Source organism: Tyto alba, unplaced genomic scaffold (assembly GCF_018691265.1).
Source record: "Tyto alba isolate M040663 unplaced genomic scaffold, T.alba_DEE_v4.0 Super-Scaffold_26, whole genome shotgun sequence".
NCBI lineage: Eukaryota > Metazoa > Chordata > Aves > Strigiformes > Tytonidae > Tyto > Tyto alba.
This window is the reverse complement of record NW_024881300.1, coordinates 21,966,083-21,980,137: the sequence shown is the minus strand read 5'-3', so window position 1 is coordinate 21,980,137 and position 14,055 is coordinate 21,966,083. Positions and strand designations below refer to the sequence as shown.

Here is a 14,055-nt window from a genome sequence, read left to right as displayed (position 1 = left end):
CGTTCACCCCCCCCCCGGTGCCATTCACCCTCTTGTACCCCCGTACTCCCCGCATCCCCATTCAGCCCCCCCGGTGCAGTTCACCCCCCCGTATCCCCGTACCTCCCGCGTCCCCGTTCACCCCCCCCCGGTGCCATTCACCCTCCCGTACCCCCTTACTCCCCACATCCCCATTCAGCCCCCCCGGTGCCGTTCAGCCCCCGGGCCCCCATTCAGCCCCCCGGTGCCGTTCAGCCCCCTGTATCCCCGTACCCCCCGTGTCCCTGTTCACCCCCCCCGGTGCTGTTCACCCCCCCGTATCCCTGTACCCCCCGCGTCCCCGTTCACCCCCTCTGGTGCCGTTCACCCCCCCGTATCCCCGTACCCCCCGCGTCCCCGGTGCCGTTCACCCCCCCGTATCCCCGTACCCCCCGCGTCCCCGTTCACCCCCCCCCGGTGCCATTCACCCTCCCGTACCCCCTTACTCCCCACATCCCCATTCAGCCCCCCGCTGCCGTTCAGCCCCCGGGCCCCCATTCAGCCCCCCGGTGCCGTTCACCCCCCCGTGTCCCCGTACCCCCCGCTCCCCCCCTCCCCCGCCCGCCCAACCCCTTGGGGGGGTGTGTGTGTGTGGATGTTGGGGGGGGGGGGGGTCCCGCTCCGGTGGCGGCGGCGGCGGGGCGCCCCCTGCCGGGCACGGTGGAGCCGCCGTCTAAGGCAGCGGCGCGGGCGGGCGGCGCTCACTCACTCCGGGGCGGGCGGGCGGCAGCGGCGGGCGCGGCGGGCGGCACGGCACGGCACGGCCCGGCCCGGCCCGGCACGGAGCTCGGCCGCCGGTGCCCCATGGCCGCGACGCGGCGCCGGAGGATGCGCCGCCGGGCGGAGAGCAGGGGGTGAACCGGCCCCGCGGATTTACCGGCTTCTTCGCCTCCGCTTTTTTGCCTCCGGTGTCCCCCCCTCCGGAGGAGGGAGGGGAGGGGGGGGAGGTGGGGGGGAGCGCCCCGATTCCCGGGCTGGCGGCCCCCGGTGGCCCCGGTGGCGGCGAGCGGCGGCGGGCAGGTGCCGGGGGCAGCCGCCGCCGCGGGGCCGCGTTCCGCCCGCGCCGGCCTTAACGGGGCCGGGGCCGCCGGGGGCCGCTGCCGGCTCTGCCCGCTTCTACCGGCTCCGCCGGCCCTTGCCTTGGGACTTACCTCACGCCTCCGCCACACCTCAGGACGGTAAGTGCCGTCCGCGGCCGCGAACGGGGACCGGGAGGCTGCCGGTGGCCGGGGAGGCTGCCGGGGAAGAGGGGCTGGGGGATGCTCCCGGTGCCCGGGGGATGCTCCCGGTGCGCACGAATCCGGGGTGCTCCCGGTGCTCGAGGGATGCTCCCGGTGCTCAGGCATCCGGATTGCTCCCGGTGCTCGGGGGACGCTCCCGGTGCGCAATAGTCGGGGATGCTCCCGGTGCCCGGGGGATGCTCCGGGTACGCAGGAATCCGGGATGCTCCCGGTGCCCGGGGGATGCTCCAGGTGCTCAGGAATCCGGGGTGCTCCCGGTTCTCGGGGGATGCTCCGGGTACGCAGGAATCCGGGATGTTCCCGGTGCCCGGGGGATGCTCCCGGTGTCGCGGAAGCTGCCGGTGCGCAGGGGATGGGGACGCTGCCGGTGCCGGTGCCGGTGCCGGAGCCAGCGCGGTCCCCGCCGCCGTCTCTCCGGGTCGCGCCGCGGCAGCGCAGCGGGGCAGGGCGACCGGGGCCACAGCCGTGGCGAGCGGGCACCGGGAGTTCTACCGCGACCGTGGGCTCCGCTCCCACGCCCCGCGCACACGCAGGGGCGGCGGGATGCGGATCCCTCGCTCCTGCCGCGCCGGGGCCGGGGGTTTGCCTGCGCTCCCTTACCCGGCAGCCGCTTTCCGAGAGCCGGGGCGGCGTGGGGTGGACCAGCATCCCCAGGAACCCACGCGAGTTTGTGGGGCCCCCCCTCCCCTTCCCGCAGCAAAACCTCCTCGGTGGCGGCTCCCGACTTCTGCCCAGCGGGAGAGGTCGTTTCCATCCCTGCATCCCTCCTCCTCGGAACGCCAACCCGCCGGCTCCACATCCCGCTCCGGCCGCCGCCGCTTTCGAGTTGGAGCCACGTTTCGTGGCGAGGGGGAAAGGATCCACTCGGGAGAGTTCGCGGGAGGAAACCCAGGGCTGGTTTGGGAAGTTAACAGCTGCTACAGCGGCATAATTCTGCGTTCGCACGCAAGGACACGGGGCTGTGCTGGGGACGGCCTCGCCCGTGCCGGGGGGGCTGGTTTCGTTGGATGCGGGTTTGGGGAGGAAGGCTGGCTCGTTGCTGCCCTGCTCCTCATCCTCGCAGCCATTAATCACCGGCCGGCTCCTTTGGCGCCGGCCTGGTTTGGCTGAGGGGATGCTGTCGGTGTAGCAATGGAGCAGGGCTGGCACCGTGCTCCTCCGTGGCTCCTCCGTGGCAGCTCCGTGGCTCTGGGCCGGGGCACGGCCGCCTCTCCCCGTCACTCCCCCGCGCAGCCCTCGCCGCTGGATGGTGCCTTCGGATCCTGCAGAGCCTTTCTCTGGTCAAACGCACCTTTTGTTGGATTTTGTTGTTGTTGTTTTTTGCTTTCCCTATTAGCCAAGAAAAACTTTGCAACTTTCCTTCGCTTTTGGAGAGGAGCTGCTGCCGCTGCTGGGTTTCATTTTGTTTTTTTAATTCGAGGTCACGTGCACGTTGACAGTGTCTTTGAATCTAAGCGATGGTCCCGTCTTTAGCTTAGAAAGAGCTTTTGAGCTCTTCCCTCTGTTGTTTTCCCTCTGTTCAGGAACAAAGAGATTTTTCTGCCTTTAATTAAAAGGAATATTAATTCTCCGCTCCTTTGTCGGATGACTTGAAGACACTCTGCAAACATCCGTCTGCTTGGCACCGCGGTGGGGTGAGCTCTGCTATGGTAAAGGGCACGGAGATACGGGGGAACCGTCCCCAAACCCCACGGCAAACGCGAAGCAGGAGCCGGGGAGGATGCTGACAGCCCCCACACCCACGGTCCTCGCGTGAGGAGCCCCGTGGGGCCGAGCTGTCGCCCCGGGGCGGGCGCTCGGGTCGCCGGAGGTGGATAAGGCAGGGCCCCCACGGTGCGTTTCCACGCAGGGAGAAGTTTTGAGCGTTGCTTTGGCTGTGGCTGGGGAGGTGAGCAGAGATGAACTTGGCCGTGCCGAGGGGTTCTTCCCTGCCTGCTGCCTCCCAGCAGGCCCGGCCGGTGTCTGCGCTGGCAGGTAAGGTTTTACCCGGGATGTTGGGTGTGTTTTGTTTGAAAAACGTGTGATTGCAGATGTTGGTTTGTAGGGAGGAAAAGCCAAGATGCGTAGAGAAGGGAGAGGCTGTTCTCCCGTGGCACTGGGTGCCGGCACGGGGTGGGAGCTGGCTTTGGGCAGGGTAACCCTGTGGCCTCGTGTGGGTGCAGGATTTACCTCTTACATCAAGAACTTCCAGGATGGAAAAATACTCCGGCTCTCGGTCCTGCTTTGCGTTGGGAGGGTCGAGCAGCCCCCCAGCCTCTGCCCATCGCTGCAGCACGCTCGGGCTCGGGGGCAGCCCCGTGGGCACGGCTGGGGTGGGCTCCCCACAGCCAACATGCTGGGGCGGGGGGCTCGGACAGCTCCCACGGGGGACCTGGGGCTGGCGAGTCTCTGCTGACATGCCCCCCGCATCCCTTCCCCAGATTTCTGCTTCTGAGCCACGGTGGTTTGCAAGCGTGGAAAACCCCGGGCAGGATCTGGGCTGCGGTGGCGTCCGGCTTTGCCATGGAAGTGGGGTCTGGGAGGGAGCTGGGGCAGCCCCTGGGTTGCAGCGCTGAGCTCGGTGCAAAGCTGGGCTTAAAAGCTGCTGCCGGGACCGAGGGGATGTGGGTGGGCTGCTGCAGCCCTGCCTTGTGCTTTCCGAGCTGGACCACGGGCGGGAGCTGCATTAAGCTGCCCCACCAGGCTGGGGACGGGGTGTCGGGGGGGTCCCCAAGCTGGGGCAGCCCTTGAGAGCTTCGTGATGGCCGGTTCAGGGCAGGCCCAGGCTGGTGGCAAGGAGGAGAAGCCCCCTGCCCAGGCATTAGTTTGCCCGCTTTGGGGTTTATTTTTAGATTTCCTGAAGCTTGTTTTCTGCCGTCCCTCCCAGCGTGCTCAGGCTCCCCAGGGGCAACCCCACCTTGACAAGCCTGCAGCTTTCCTTTGGAAGATGCTGACCAACATTTCCAGAAAACATCCAAGGGATTTCCTGTTTATTTTGCAGAATTCCCATTAATATTTTTTCCTGTGTTGCTTCGTTCGATCTCACGTGGGCAAAATTGCCTGGAAATGGAGCCCGTGATTAAAAAATAGACAAAGAGTCAGCAAGGCAGCAGCCCTGAGACGGTGGGGATGCGTGGCTGGATTCAGCACCGCCCCGGAGCTGTGACCGTGCTGGTGTCTGCAGGGCAGGATCCGGCCCACGGTCCCCAGGGAGCCGGCTGTGCCTCGACGTTCCCACGCTGCAGGGAGCTCCCCGCCGGCGCTGGCGTGTGGAAGGGGATGTTTTCCCTTCCCCAGCCTCCCCCCCACCTCCAGAATGCCCCAAGTCCCCTGGCTCCTTGTACCACTTGTCCCCGCTCCAGCCCTCCAAGCCACCTTTGGGCACGAGCGTCCCCGTGCACGTGGCTGGGTGGCTGTAAAAATCGCAAATTTTCGCCCGAACCTCTCCCTGCCCTCGAAGAGCACCCAGCTGCGCAGCAGAGGCATCGGGCCGGTTTCGGGGTGCCCCTTTGGCAACGCGTTGGTGGATCGGTTGCCTTTCCAGCGTGGCCGCCGCGGTGACGCACCCGTGGCCCTCGCACTGGGGAGGTGGTTTGCAGCTGAGACGTGGGTGTTTCCTGGGGGGGAGGGAGGGGGGGCAGCTCGGGCCAGCACTGCGGGTGCCCACATGCCTCCAGGTGTGCCGGGCTGGCCACGGCACTCTGTTTATTCATGGTGTTCAGCCAGTATATTTAATTTCCAGGAGCGCAGGGCAGCTGGGGAGCGGCGAGGGTGTGCGGGTGCCCACCTCTCCCCGCTGCCCCCTGAGCTGCTGGGGGGGACGAGTCAGGTGGTGGCACCGGGGTGCGACGCTGCGGGCAGGGCTTGGCGGGGGTCGCTGGCTGTCCTGCTGCTCCTCCAGCACCAGTGGGACACGGGGACCCCCCACTCAGACCCTCCGCAGGGGGGGGGACCCTCGTTTCCCGACCCCCCCTCCACGCTGGCCGGCCGTGTCGCTGCCGGCCGCTGTTGAATCACAGGCTCCGACGTCAAGTCCCGGGGCTGAGCCCGAGATGCTTTTCCAGGCAAGGCTGAAATGCACAAAATGTTCGACTTGTAAAATATGTAGCGTGAGAAAATAGCCTTTTCTGCTCTCCTCCTCGCCGCCGCCGCTCCCCTGCCCCATCTGCTCGCTTGGAAAGCTTCCCGCAGCCGGCGAGGGGGGCGGCGAGGGGCTGCCGGCACCCGGGGTCCCTTGGCAATCGCCTCCGGCCCGGCTTGAGGATGGCACCCACGCCGTGCCGCAGTGCCTACGCCGAGGCGCTGCCCTTGGTGGCAGGAGGGCTCCCCGGGGGGATGCGTTTGGTCCCCGAGGATGCCATCCGTGCGAGGCCTCCTCCATCCTCCTGCCCTCCCCGCGCGCTTTGGCTTCCCGAGGTTTTTCCTCCCCCGGGACACATTTTGAGACCAAACAGGGGGTTGGCACCGGGGAAGCCAACCGGGCTGTGCCGTAACCTGCCGGTGGCACAGGGGGGATGACGCAGGCGGCTTTGGCATGTCCCATGGGGCCCGGGGTTTCCGAAATGGGGTGGTGAGGTGCCTCGCGGGAGGGTGCCAGGAAATACCCGCGTGAGGCACCCCGGCAGCACCCAGCCGGGCCGGGAGGGAGCCGCCACGCCGGAGCTGGCCACGAGCCACCGTTTTCACCAGCCACCTTAATCCATCATTATCTGGGCACATTTCGGATCCTTGCCAAGAGCAAGGTGGGAAGGGGGGGTGGTAAGCATGCTTTCCCTATTCCCCTGCCATCCTTTTTGCTGCCTGTGTGTAATTAACAGAGTAATTAAAAACAGGATGAGTTAATTGGTATTCATTTATGTGGCAGATGTTTTTAATTGAGATACGAAACAATTTACCTGTTTACATAAACAATAGCAAATGAAGGCTTGTAAAACAGAGAGGGCGCTGCTTTTTTTTTTTTTTTTTTGGCTTTTTTGTTGTTGTTGTTGTTGTTTTGAGGCAAATCAAACCCTTCTCCCTCCTCCCTGGCCACGCCGGTGCGGAGCCGAGGCAGCGGCTTTGAGTCCTTGGTTGGCTGGTTGTGTCTTGAGAAACGGGGTTTGCTGGGCTCGGGGTGCGTGGGTGAGCGTGGCCAGGGGTGCTGATGTCCCACGCAGAGCTGTCACTGCGTTGGGGGAAGGTGGAAGGGGGGGACCAGGCGTTGGGGTCCCCGCCGGGTGGCCCCGGGGTGCTGGTGGTGGTGTGACCGGGAGCTGCTCGTGCGATGGGGTTTGGGGGGCACGCAAAGCAAAGCGGGGTGTATCTGAGCACAGTGAAACCCGTTTTATTCCCGGCGGTGGGTGGGTGGGGAGCGTCCCGGCCGGCCTGGGGCAGCGGCGTGGGACCCATCCCAAGACACCCGTGGGCAAAGTGAGGATGGCAGGGATGAAGGCTGGCTCGCCGACCGGCCGCAGAGGGCAGGTCCTGCTCAGCTGAGCAGCCGAACTAAACCTCAGGGGCAATGACCAAACCCGTGGGCTGGTTGGCGTGGGGCCATCCCCCCCGCGTGGGGCCAGGCTGCTGCCACGCCCGTGGGCTGGAGGAGCAGGGCAGAGCAAGGCTTGTGCCATCGGGGCACGAGCATCCCGGCGAAGATCCCAGCAGGATCCCTCAAGGCTCCCCTGGCACCCCGGGCACGTCTGCGTCCCGTCGTCTTTGCAGCAGCCGCTCCCTGCGACCGGAGCTTCCCAGTCCTGGATCCGGATTCATTTACATCTTGTGCAGGGGGTTTAATTAATCAGATTTCTTCGTTTGTGCTGATGAGTGCCGGGGTTCGGATCCCCCAAACGTGCCGGGGGTGGGCAGCACCCCGCAGCCGCTCTCCTGCTCTCTCCCGCTCCGTGTGCCGCCGGGGATGTGCCACCTCTGAGCCGCCTGCTGTCACCTACCCCCCATTGTCACCGCGTCCCCGGGGAAGGGATCAGGATGGCTGCAGGGGGAGGATGGAGACGACAGTGCCCTGAAGCTCCCACCACCTCGGCCAGGCTCTTGCACGTGGCCGGCATTCCCGCTTCCCTGACGTGCTCCAGCTGGGACCGCTCGGTCCCCATCTTACTGGGGAGTTGTTCTTGGCCCCCGAGGCAGCGGCAGCTGAGGAGCAGGAATTCTTGCCTGCCTTTGTTTCGGAGGCAGCCTGGCTTCGGGGGGGGAGACCGTGGCCTCCAGCATCTGGATTTCATTTGTGGCCATTTGGAGAGCATGAAGGATGGATGCTGGGCTGTTCGTTCCTTTTTAACCCCGTCTTTGCCTGGCCTGGGTGGGGAGGGCTGCGGGAAGCTGGAGCTTTCCGATGGCCGCAGCCAGGGCAGCTCCTTGCCCTCCCCATCCCCACCAAGGTGGAGAGGAGAGCAGCCAGCCCGGGTGCCCCGCAGACAGTGGGCTCACCCCGGGGCTGACGCAGCCCTGTCCCCATCCCCAGTGGCTCCCTGCCCGAGGTTGCAGAGAGCCGGGGCCGCTTGCTCCCTGGCGGGGGGGGGTGAGGAGGGGGTACCCCAGGCTGGGGTACAACCTGCAGCAGCGGGACTGGGCCCCCCCAGGACCACGGGCGAGAGCAGATTCCAGGCTGGAACCTGTCCCTGAGGCTGCAGGGTGCCATGCATGGGTGCTCGCTGGCAAACTTGGCGTGATTTGGGGGTTGCAGGTGCCCAGTGGGGTCACAAACCCCAAACCCCTGCCAGAGTGGCGCGGGGCCGGGTGCCGCGGGTAAGCTGGGGCTAAGCCAGGCTTTATCAGCCGGTAGCGGCCGCGCTGGCATGTCACCACAGCGGGGACCGTGCCCGGGGTTAAACCCTCCGGTGTGACAAATGGGGGGGCTCGGGGTCGCGCAGGGGGTGTGCGGGGTCCGGCATCCGCTGGCCCCAGGAGGCAGGGCGGGGGAAGCCTGCTCCCGCCAGGCAAGGAGAAAATACTAATCCTTTTATTTTTATATTATTACTTATTCATCTGGGCTGCACAGGCCTAATGGAAACCAGATGGAGGAAAACAGACACAGCCCCGAGCGGCTGGGACAAATTACCCCAAAGAAAGAAAAAAAAAAAAAAAAAAAAAAATTCCAGCAGAGTTTGAGTCGTGTTGGGGAAATATTGTTTGGAGGTGCTGCTGGGAGGCTGCAGGGTGTCCCCCAAAATCCTCTTCACCCACCATGGAGCTCGTTCCATCCCGCAAAGGACCTGGGTTGGCGCTCCGGCTGTGGCCGGATCCTGCGGGCATCCCGAGCTCTGTTTGTTTTGAGCATTTCTGGGCGCAGGCACTGAGAAATCCCATCGGGTTTGGAGCCATGTCTGGTCCCTGTGCCTGCACAGCAGTGTTTGGGTTGCAAACACCTCGGGGAAAATTTATGACTTGGAGAAAAAAAAGGAAAAGACAAGAAAAACAGAGCCAGGCCCTGTTTCCCCGGGTGCTTGCTCAGCTTCGTGGAAACTTTCCTCTTGATGGGAAGCTGTGGAAAAGCTGTGTTGGTGCCAGAATGAGTGTGTCTGTGTTTTCCCCTCGGCGTGGGCATGCGTACGGAGTCAGGACAGTGAGGGGGATGAGGATGGGGATAGAGGAAGGGCTGGTGCTGGGGATGCAGGCAGGAAAAGGGATGGAGGTGGGAGTGGTGCCAGGGATGCAGGCAGGGCCGGGGATGCAGGCAGGGGCAGGGATGCAGGCAGGGATGGGAATGCAGGCAGGGGCAGGGATGCAGGCAGGGATGGTCCTGGGGATGCAGGCAGGGATGATGATGCAGGCAGGGATGGGGATGCAGGCAGGGATGGAGATGAAGACAGGGACAGGGCCAGGGATGTAGGCAGGGGCAGGAAGGCAGGCAGGGGCAGGGATGCAGGCAGGGATGGACCTGGGGGATGCAGGCAGGGCCAGGGATGCAGGCAGGGGCAGAGATACAGGCAGGGATGGTCCTGGGGATGCAGGCAGGGATGGGGATGCAGGCAGGGATGGGGATGCAGGCATGGACAGGGATGCAGGCAGGGACAGGGATGCAGGCAGGGATGATCCTGGGGATGCAGGCAGGGGCAGGGATGCAGTCAGGGATGGGGATGCAGGCAGGGCTGGGGATGCAGGCAGGGATGGTCCTGGGGATGCACGCAGGGGCAGGAAGGCAGGCAGGGATGAGGATGCAGGCAGGGATGGGGATGCAGGCAGGGATGGTCCTGGGGATGCACGCAGGGGCAGGAAGGCAGGCAGGGATGAGGATGCAGGCAGGGATGGACCTGGGGGATGGAGGCAGGGCTGGGGATGCAGGCAGGGCTGGGGATGCAGGCACGAACAAGGACAGGGATGCAGGCAGGGGCAGGAATGCAGGCAGGGCTGGTCCTGGGGATGCAGGCAGGGGCAGGAATGCAGGCAGGGCTGGTCCTGGGGATGCAGGCAGGGGCAGGGATGCAGTCAGGGATGGGGATGCAGGCAGGGATGGTCCTGGGGATGCAGGCAGGGATGGGGATGCAGGCAGGGCTGGGGATGCAGGCACGAACAGGGACAGGGATGCAGGCAGGGGCAGGGAAACAGGCAGGGATGGTCCTGGGGATGCAGGCAGGGCTGGGGATGCAGGCAGGGCTGGGGATGCAGGCTGGATGAACATCTCGCAGCCTGCAGCCTCCTCCCTCCTCGCACGCCGCGGCAGAGCCAAACCGGCCGGCGCAGCCGCTCGGCGCTGGGGGGGTTCTCCGAGCTGGTGCGGGTACCCTCAGCTGGGCACGCTGCCACGCTGTCCCCAAGCCGCTGTCCCCAAGCTGGTGCAGCGTGTCCCCGCGCCCGGCGGGCGTTGCATGGATTGGGGGCCTCGGGCCGAGCGCGCGGGCGGTTGCAGCGTTTGCAGAGGTGAAGAGCGTGCTGCGATGCCTCGCCGCGCTCGCTGCGCCCAGGAGCTGGCAGGCAGGGGCGATGCAGGTTGTGTTTTGCTGAGCTGGGCAGCGGGTGATGCCCGGGCGGGGGATGCTGAGCCCAGGTGGGATCCTGTGGATACCCGGCGGATCGAGGCGCTGCGGATGCAGCCGCCCGCTCTGGGTCACGCTCTGTGCACGCTCACAGCTCATCCTCTGCCGTCGGGGCTGGATCCTGCTCTGATCATTAACGAGGGGAGCCTGGAAGGCTGGAGAAGCCTTGCCCGGAGATGGGCACGTCCGTGAAAAGGAAAAGAAAAGGTGGTTTTTCAGATTATGGCAGGCCCTGTAAACAAACCGTTGTTTTGCAGGGAGGGATGCTGCTCGGGCGCGGGGTTTCTCCTGTGGCTGGGGTGGGAGAAGGCAGCGAGGGAAGGGAAACAGGAGCTTGCACATCCAGGTGTCTGTGGGATTACAACGTGCTGTGGGCGGGGAGGGATGCTCCCACGGTGCCGGAGCCGTCCCGGAGGATGCTGTGGAACCACGATGGTGACTGCTCAAGATTTTGGTGCTTGCCACGGGCTGTCCCATCTCCTGGTCCCCCGCGCGCGGCGTCGGCCCCGATAGCATCTTGCTGGGGATTTATTTAGCCCGGACAATGTGCTCTTGCAGAGTTCAATTAATCTCACAACAGTTGCGGCGGATTAAGCATGCATATTAGATTAGCGTTTATCAGCCTGGCCTGGCGGGCAGCGTGCCGGGGCGCAGCGGGGACCCCGACCGGGCGCGGGGCTGGGGGGTGGCCACGGTGGCCTCTTCCTTCTTTGGCTGGGGCCGGTGGCGGCGGGGGCTCGGGCACGCTGACAGATCGCCGCAGCTGCCGGCACTTGCGGCCACCCATCACCTCCCGGCGCGGCAGCCGCGGGGCCGAAACCTGGCACCGGGGCTGTGCCGCCGCCGTCTCGGGATGGGGAGGGGGGACACGGTGCTGGCACGCTCCCCCTGGGGGATGCTGCCGCCGCCGCCGCGTGTTATTTGGGGTTGCAAGCGCAGGGCGGTGGGAGGGAGGCGGCGACGGCGGCGGGGAGCCCAGCGCGGTGCTGGCGGGGAGCCCCCCCGCGCTCCCCGGTTTGTGGGATCCGGCGCCTCGCGGGGGTCCCCGGGGCTGCGGGAGGACAGCCGGCGGTGGGTCACACCGCTGTCACCACGCTCTGGCTGTGACAAACACCACGATTTACTGCCTGTGCGTAATCCCCGCCTGGGCTTACGGCAACCCAGCACGTAGCCGCCGGGGACGGGCAACCGGGGGTTCCCCGAGATGTGGGCAGGTAACCAGGCGCCGGGATGTGACAGCAATGGCTTTGCGGGGACTCCCACGGTGGTTGTGTGTGCTGGGGCCGGGCTGTGCCCCGGGCGTGGGGCCCAGCACCCACCACCCCGCACCTGCGCCGGGCACAGGGCACCGTCCCCCACTGCCGTGCGGGTGCAGGGGAGCTCGGTCACCACCCTGCAGGCACACGGCACCCCGGGCTCGGCGCCTGAGCTCTGCCCGGCAGTGACACCCAGACCACCCCGAGGTCCCTGAGGGTCCCCGCTCACCCCGCTCACCGCCCCGTGCCCTCTCCCCGCAGATAACGCGGAGACGCGGGCCGCCACCATGCCCGACTCGCCGGCCGACGTGAAGACGCAGTCCAGGTCCACGCCGCCCAGCATGCCTCCGCCACCGCCCGCCGTCACGCAGGGAGCCACCCGCCACCCCTCCTTCACGCCAAACACCAGTGAGTACCGGGCTGCCGGCGGGGACGGGGACAGGGTGCCAGGCAGGGAGGCTGCCCGGCTCCCTTCGCCTCCGGGTTACACGCTGCGCCCGGGCCCAGCGCCGTCCTCGGACCCCTGCGTGGCGCTGGCCGTGCCGTGGGGTGGCATCCCCCGTCCTTGCACCGGAGAAGGGCTTTGGGGTGCGCACCCCAAGCTCCAGCTCACGCACGCGCCTGCGGTGGCACTGCCCGTCGCCAGCAGTGCCCCGCCAAGTGTTTGGGGACGGGGATGTCCTGGTCTCCTGCCACGGGGTCACCAAACGGTGGCACAGGGCAGTGGGTGGCCCCGGGCGCTCTATCCTGCAGGAGGATGCTGCGGGTTGGGAGAGTCCCCACGGGTCGGAGCTGGCCCCATTGTGGGTCCCAGGCGCGTGGGGACCTGCCTGCCCGTCCACGCGTGGCACCCGGCGGTGGCAGGGCGGTGTCACAGCCATCCGCGGCGGCACGGACCTCCTTGCCTTACCCAGGCCACAGCGTGGTGGCATCAGGGGACTCAGCGGGGACTCGAGGGCCGAGTCCTCGGTCTCTGTAGCATCGTTGAACCCCGACGCGCTGGCTGCACCGGTGCCACGTGGGCTCGTTGCGCGCCCGCAAGGCTCGTACCGGGGATCGGTGCCCGTGCCGGTGCCACCGCCCCGGCACACGGCCGGGCAAGGCACACGCGGGGCAGGATCCGGGCGGGCGGCTGCTCCCCCCCCGGCAGGACCATGCCAAGAGGTTGCTCCAGCTCCGCCGAGACGTATCCCGGGCACGCGTGCACTCACAGGGTTTGCTTGTAGCTGCTTCTCGCTTAGAAACCCCAGCGGGGAAGGAAACACCCCCAAAACGACCCCCCCGCCTCCGAGCCGCAGCCCCCCCGCCGCTCGCCACCGTGGCTCTGCCGCCCTCCCGGCCAGATGCTCTCGACTTAGAAATCGGCTCGCGCTCGGCTGCGCTCTGAGGGGTTTTACTTTTTAATCTGAGCCCCGTGGCAGATCGGGGCCCTGGGCTCGGCTCGGCGTGGGACTCAGGGGCAGCCTCTCCGCCCTGGCTCACCCCGGAGCGCGACGGTGTTTCGGTTGTTCTTGGTCTCGGGGCAATGTTGTAAACCACCCCCCGCGCCGGGGCTGTGCAGGGGTGATCTCGAAACGCGGGGAGCGTGGTAGGCAGCCGAGCATCCCTTGAACCTTCCCTCCGGCTGCCGTGGGATGCAGGGACGTGGCTCCATCCCCGGCGTGCCTGGGTCCAGGTGGCTTCACCCGTGGCACGCGTGCCCCCGCCGTCGTTGCCCGTAAGGGACCCCCCGGCCGAGAGCTGCCCCCTCTGCTCTCTCATCATAGCGTGTTTTATTTTGCTTGCAGATCGAGACGCTGGCCCTCCGACGTTTCTGCCTCGCGGCCGTTTTCATGGTTGCTTGAAATGGTCGATGGTCTGTCTTTGTAAGTAAAATGAAGCATCCGCTCTCATGAGAGACCCGAGGTGCAGGGTCCCGTGGGGGGGCACGGTGACGCCGTGGCGGGGAAGCGGAGGCGGGGGGCCTTGGGCAGGGTGCGCTCCCCCGCACCAGCCCCTCGCCCTGCCCCGGTGGGTCACGGGGATGCGAACCCCGTCCCGGCTGAGGGACACGTGCGGCGTCCAACTTAGTAACGCACCTGTCACGGGAATAAAAGCAGTTGTGGCCACCGGGTTATTTTCGGCACCTCTTTAGCGGGCGGCCGATACCGCCGGGCCGTAGAGCGAGCGGGAGCCCCCCAAAGCAGGCAGGGGGGCCCAGGCACCCCAAGGTTAGTGCGATCTCAGGCTCTGGGTGCCCGGCGCGCCGCGGGGACGGGCGCGGGGCGTGCCTGGGTGCCGCGGTTGGGAGATGGGGTGACGCGGAGCCGTCCCCCCGTGCCGGCAGCGGGAAGGTCGCTGCGGTGCGCGCGGAGGGCTGGCAGAGGAGCGAGGGGTTCGCCGTGCCGTAGGTTGGCACCCCCGGGGGGGGGTGGGGTGTCCCCTCCCCATCCCTGGCGCGGGGTGCTCTGGGCAGCTCTCGACCTCCCCGCCTGCGCGGTGGGGCCAGAGGTGCCGCCGTGCTGCTAAGCCCAGCTGGGCTCTGGAGGAAATGCTCGTGGCTTCTCCCTGGGGGGTGCTGAGCAGCTCCCAGAGGGGCAGGATGGAGCCCAT

General features: G+C 66.7%; 1 protein-coding gene across 6 annotated transcripts in view; it reads left to right on the top strand.

The window, feature by feature from the left end:
- The window catches only part of CBFA2T3 (CBFA2/RUNX1 partner transcriptional co-repressor 3), a 35,732-nt gene that overhangs the window by 11,756 nt on the left and 9,921 nt on the right, over positions 1-14,055 (top strand). For 2 of the 6 annotated variants that reach the window (XM_042797638.1, XM_042797637.1), the window contains exons 1-3: positions 3,127-3,233; positions 11,725-11,871; positions 13,251-13,328. In XM_042797638.1, the coding sequence (XP_042653572.1) occupies positions 3,158-3,233; positions 11,725-11,871; positions 13,251-13,328 (301 nt within the window). In that variant the 5' untranslated portion in view covers positions 3,127-3,157. Of the gene's footprint in view, positions 1-1,049; positions 1,197-3,126; positions 3,234-11,724; positions 11,872-13,250; positions 13,329-14,055 lie in introns of those variants that run through there. The other 4 variants (XM_042797641.1, XM_042797639.1, XM_042797642.1 and 1 more) reach the window with 3 other exon arrangements.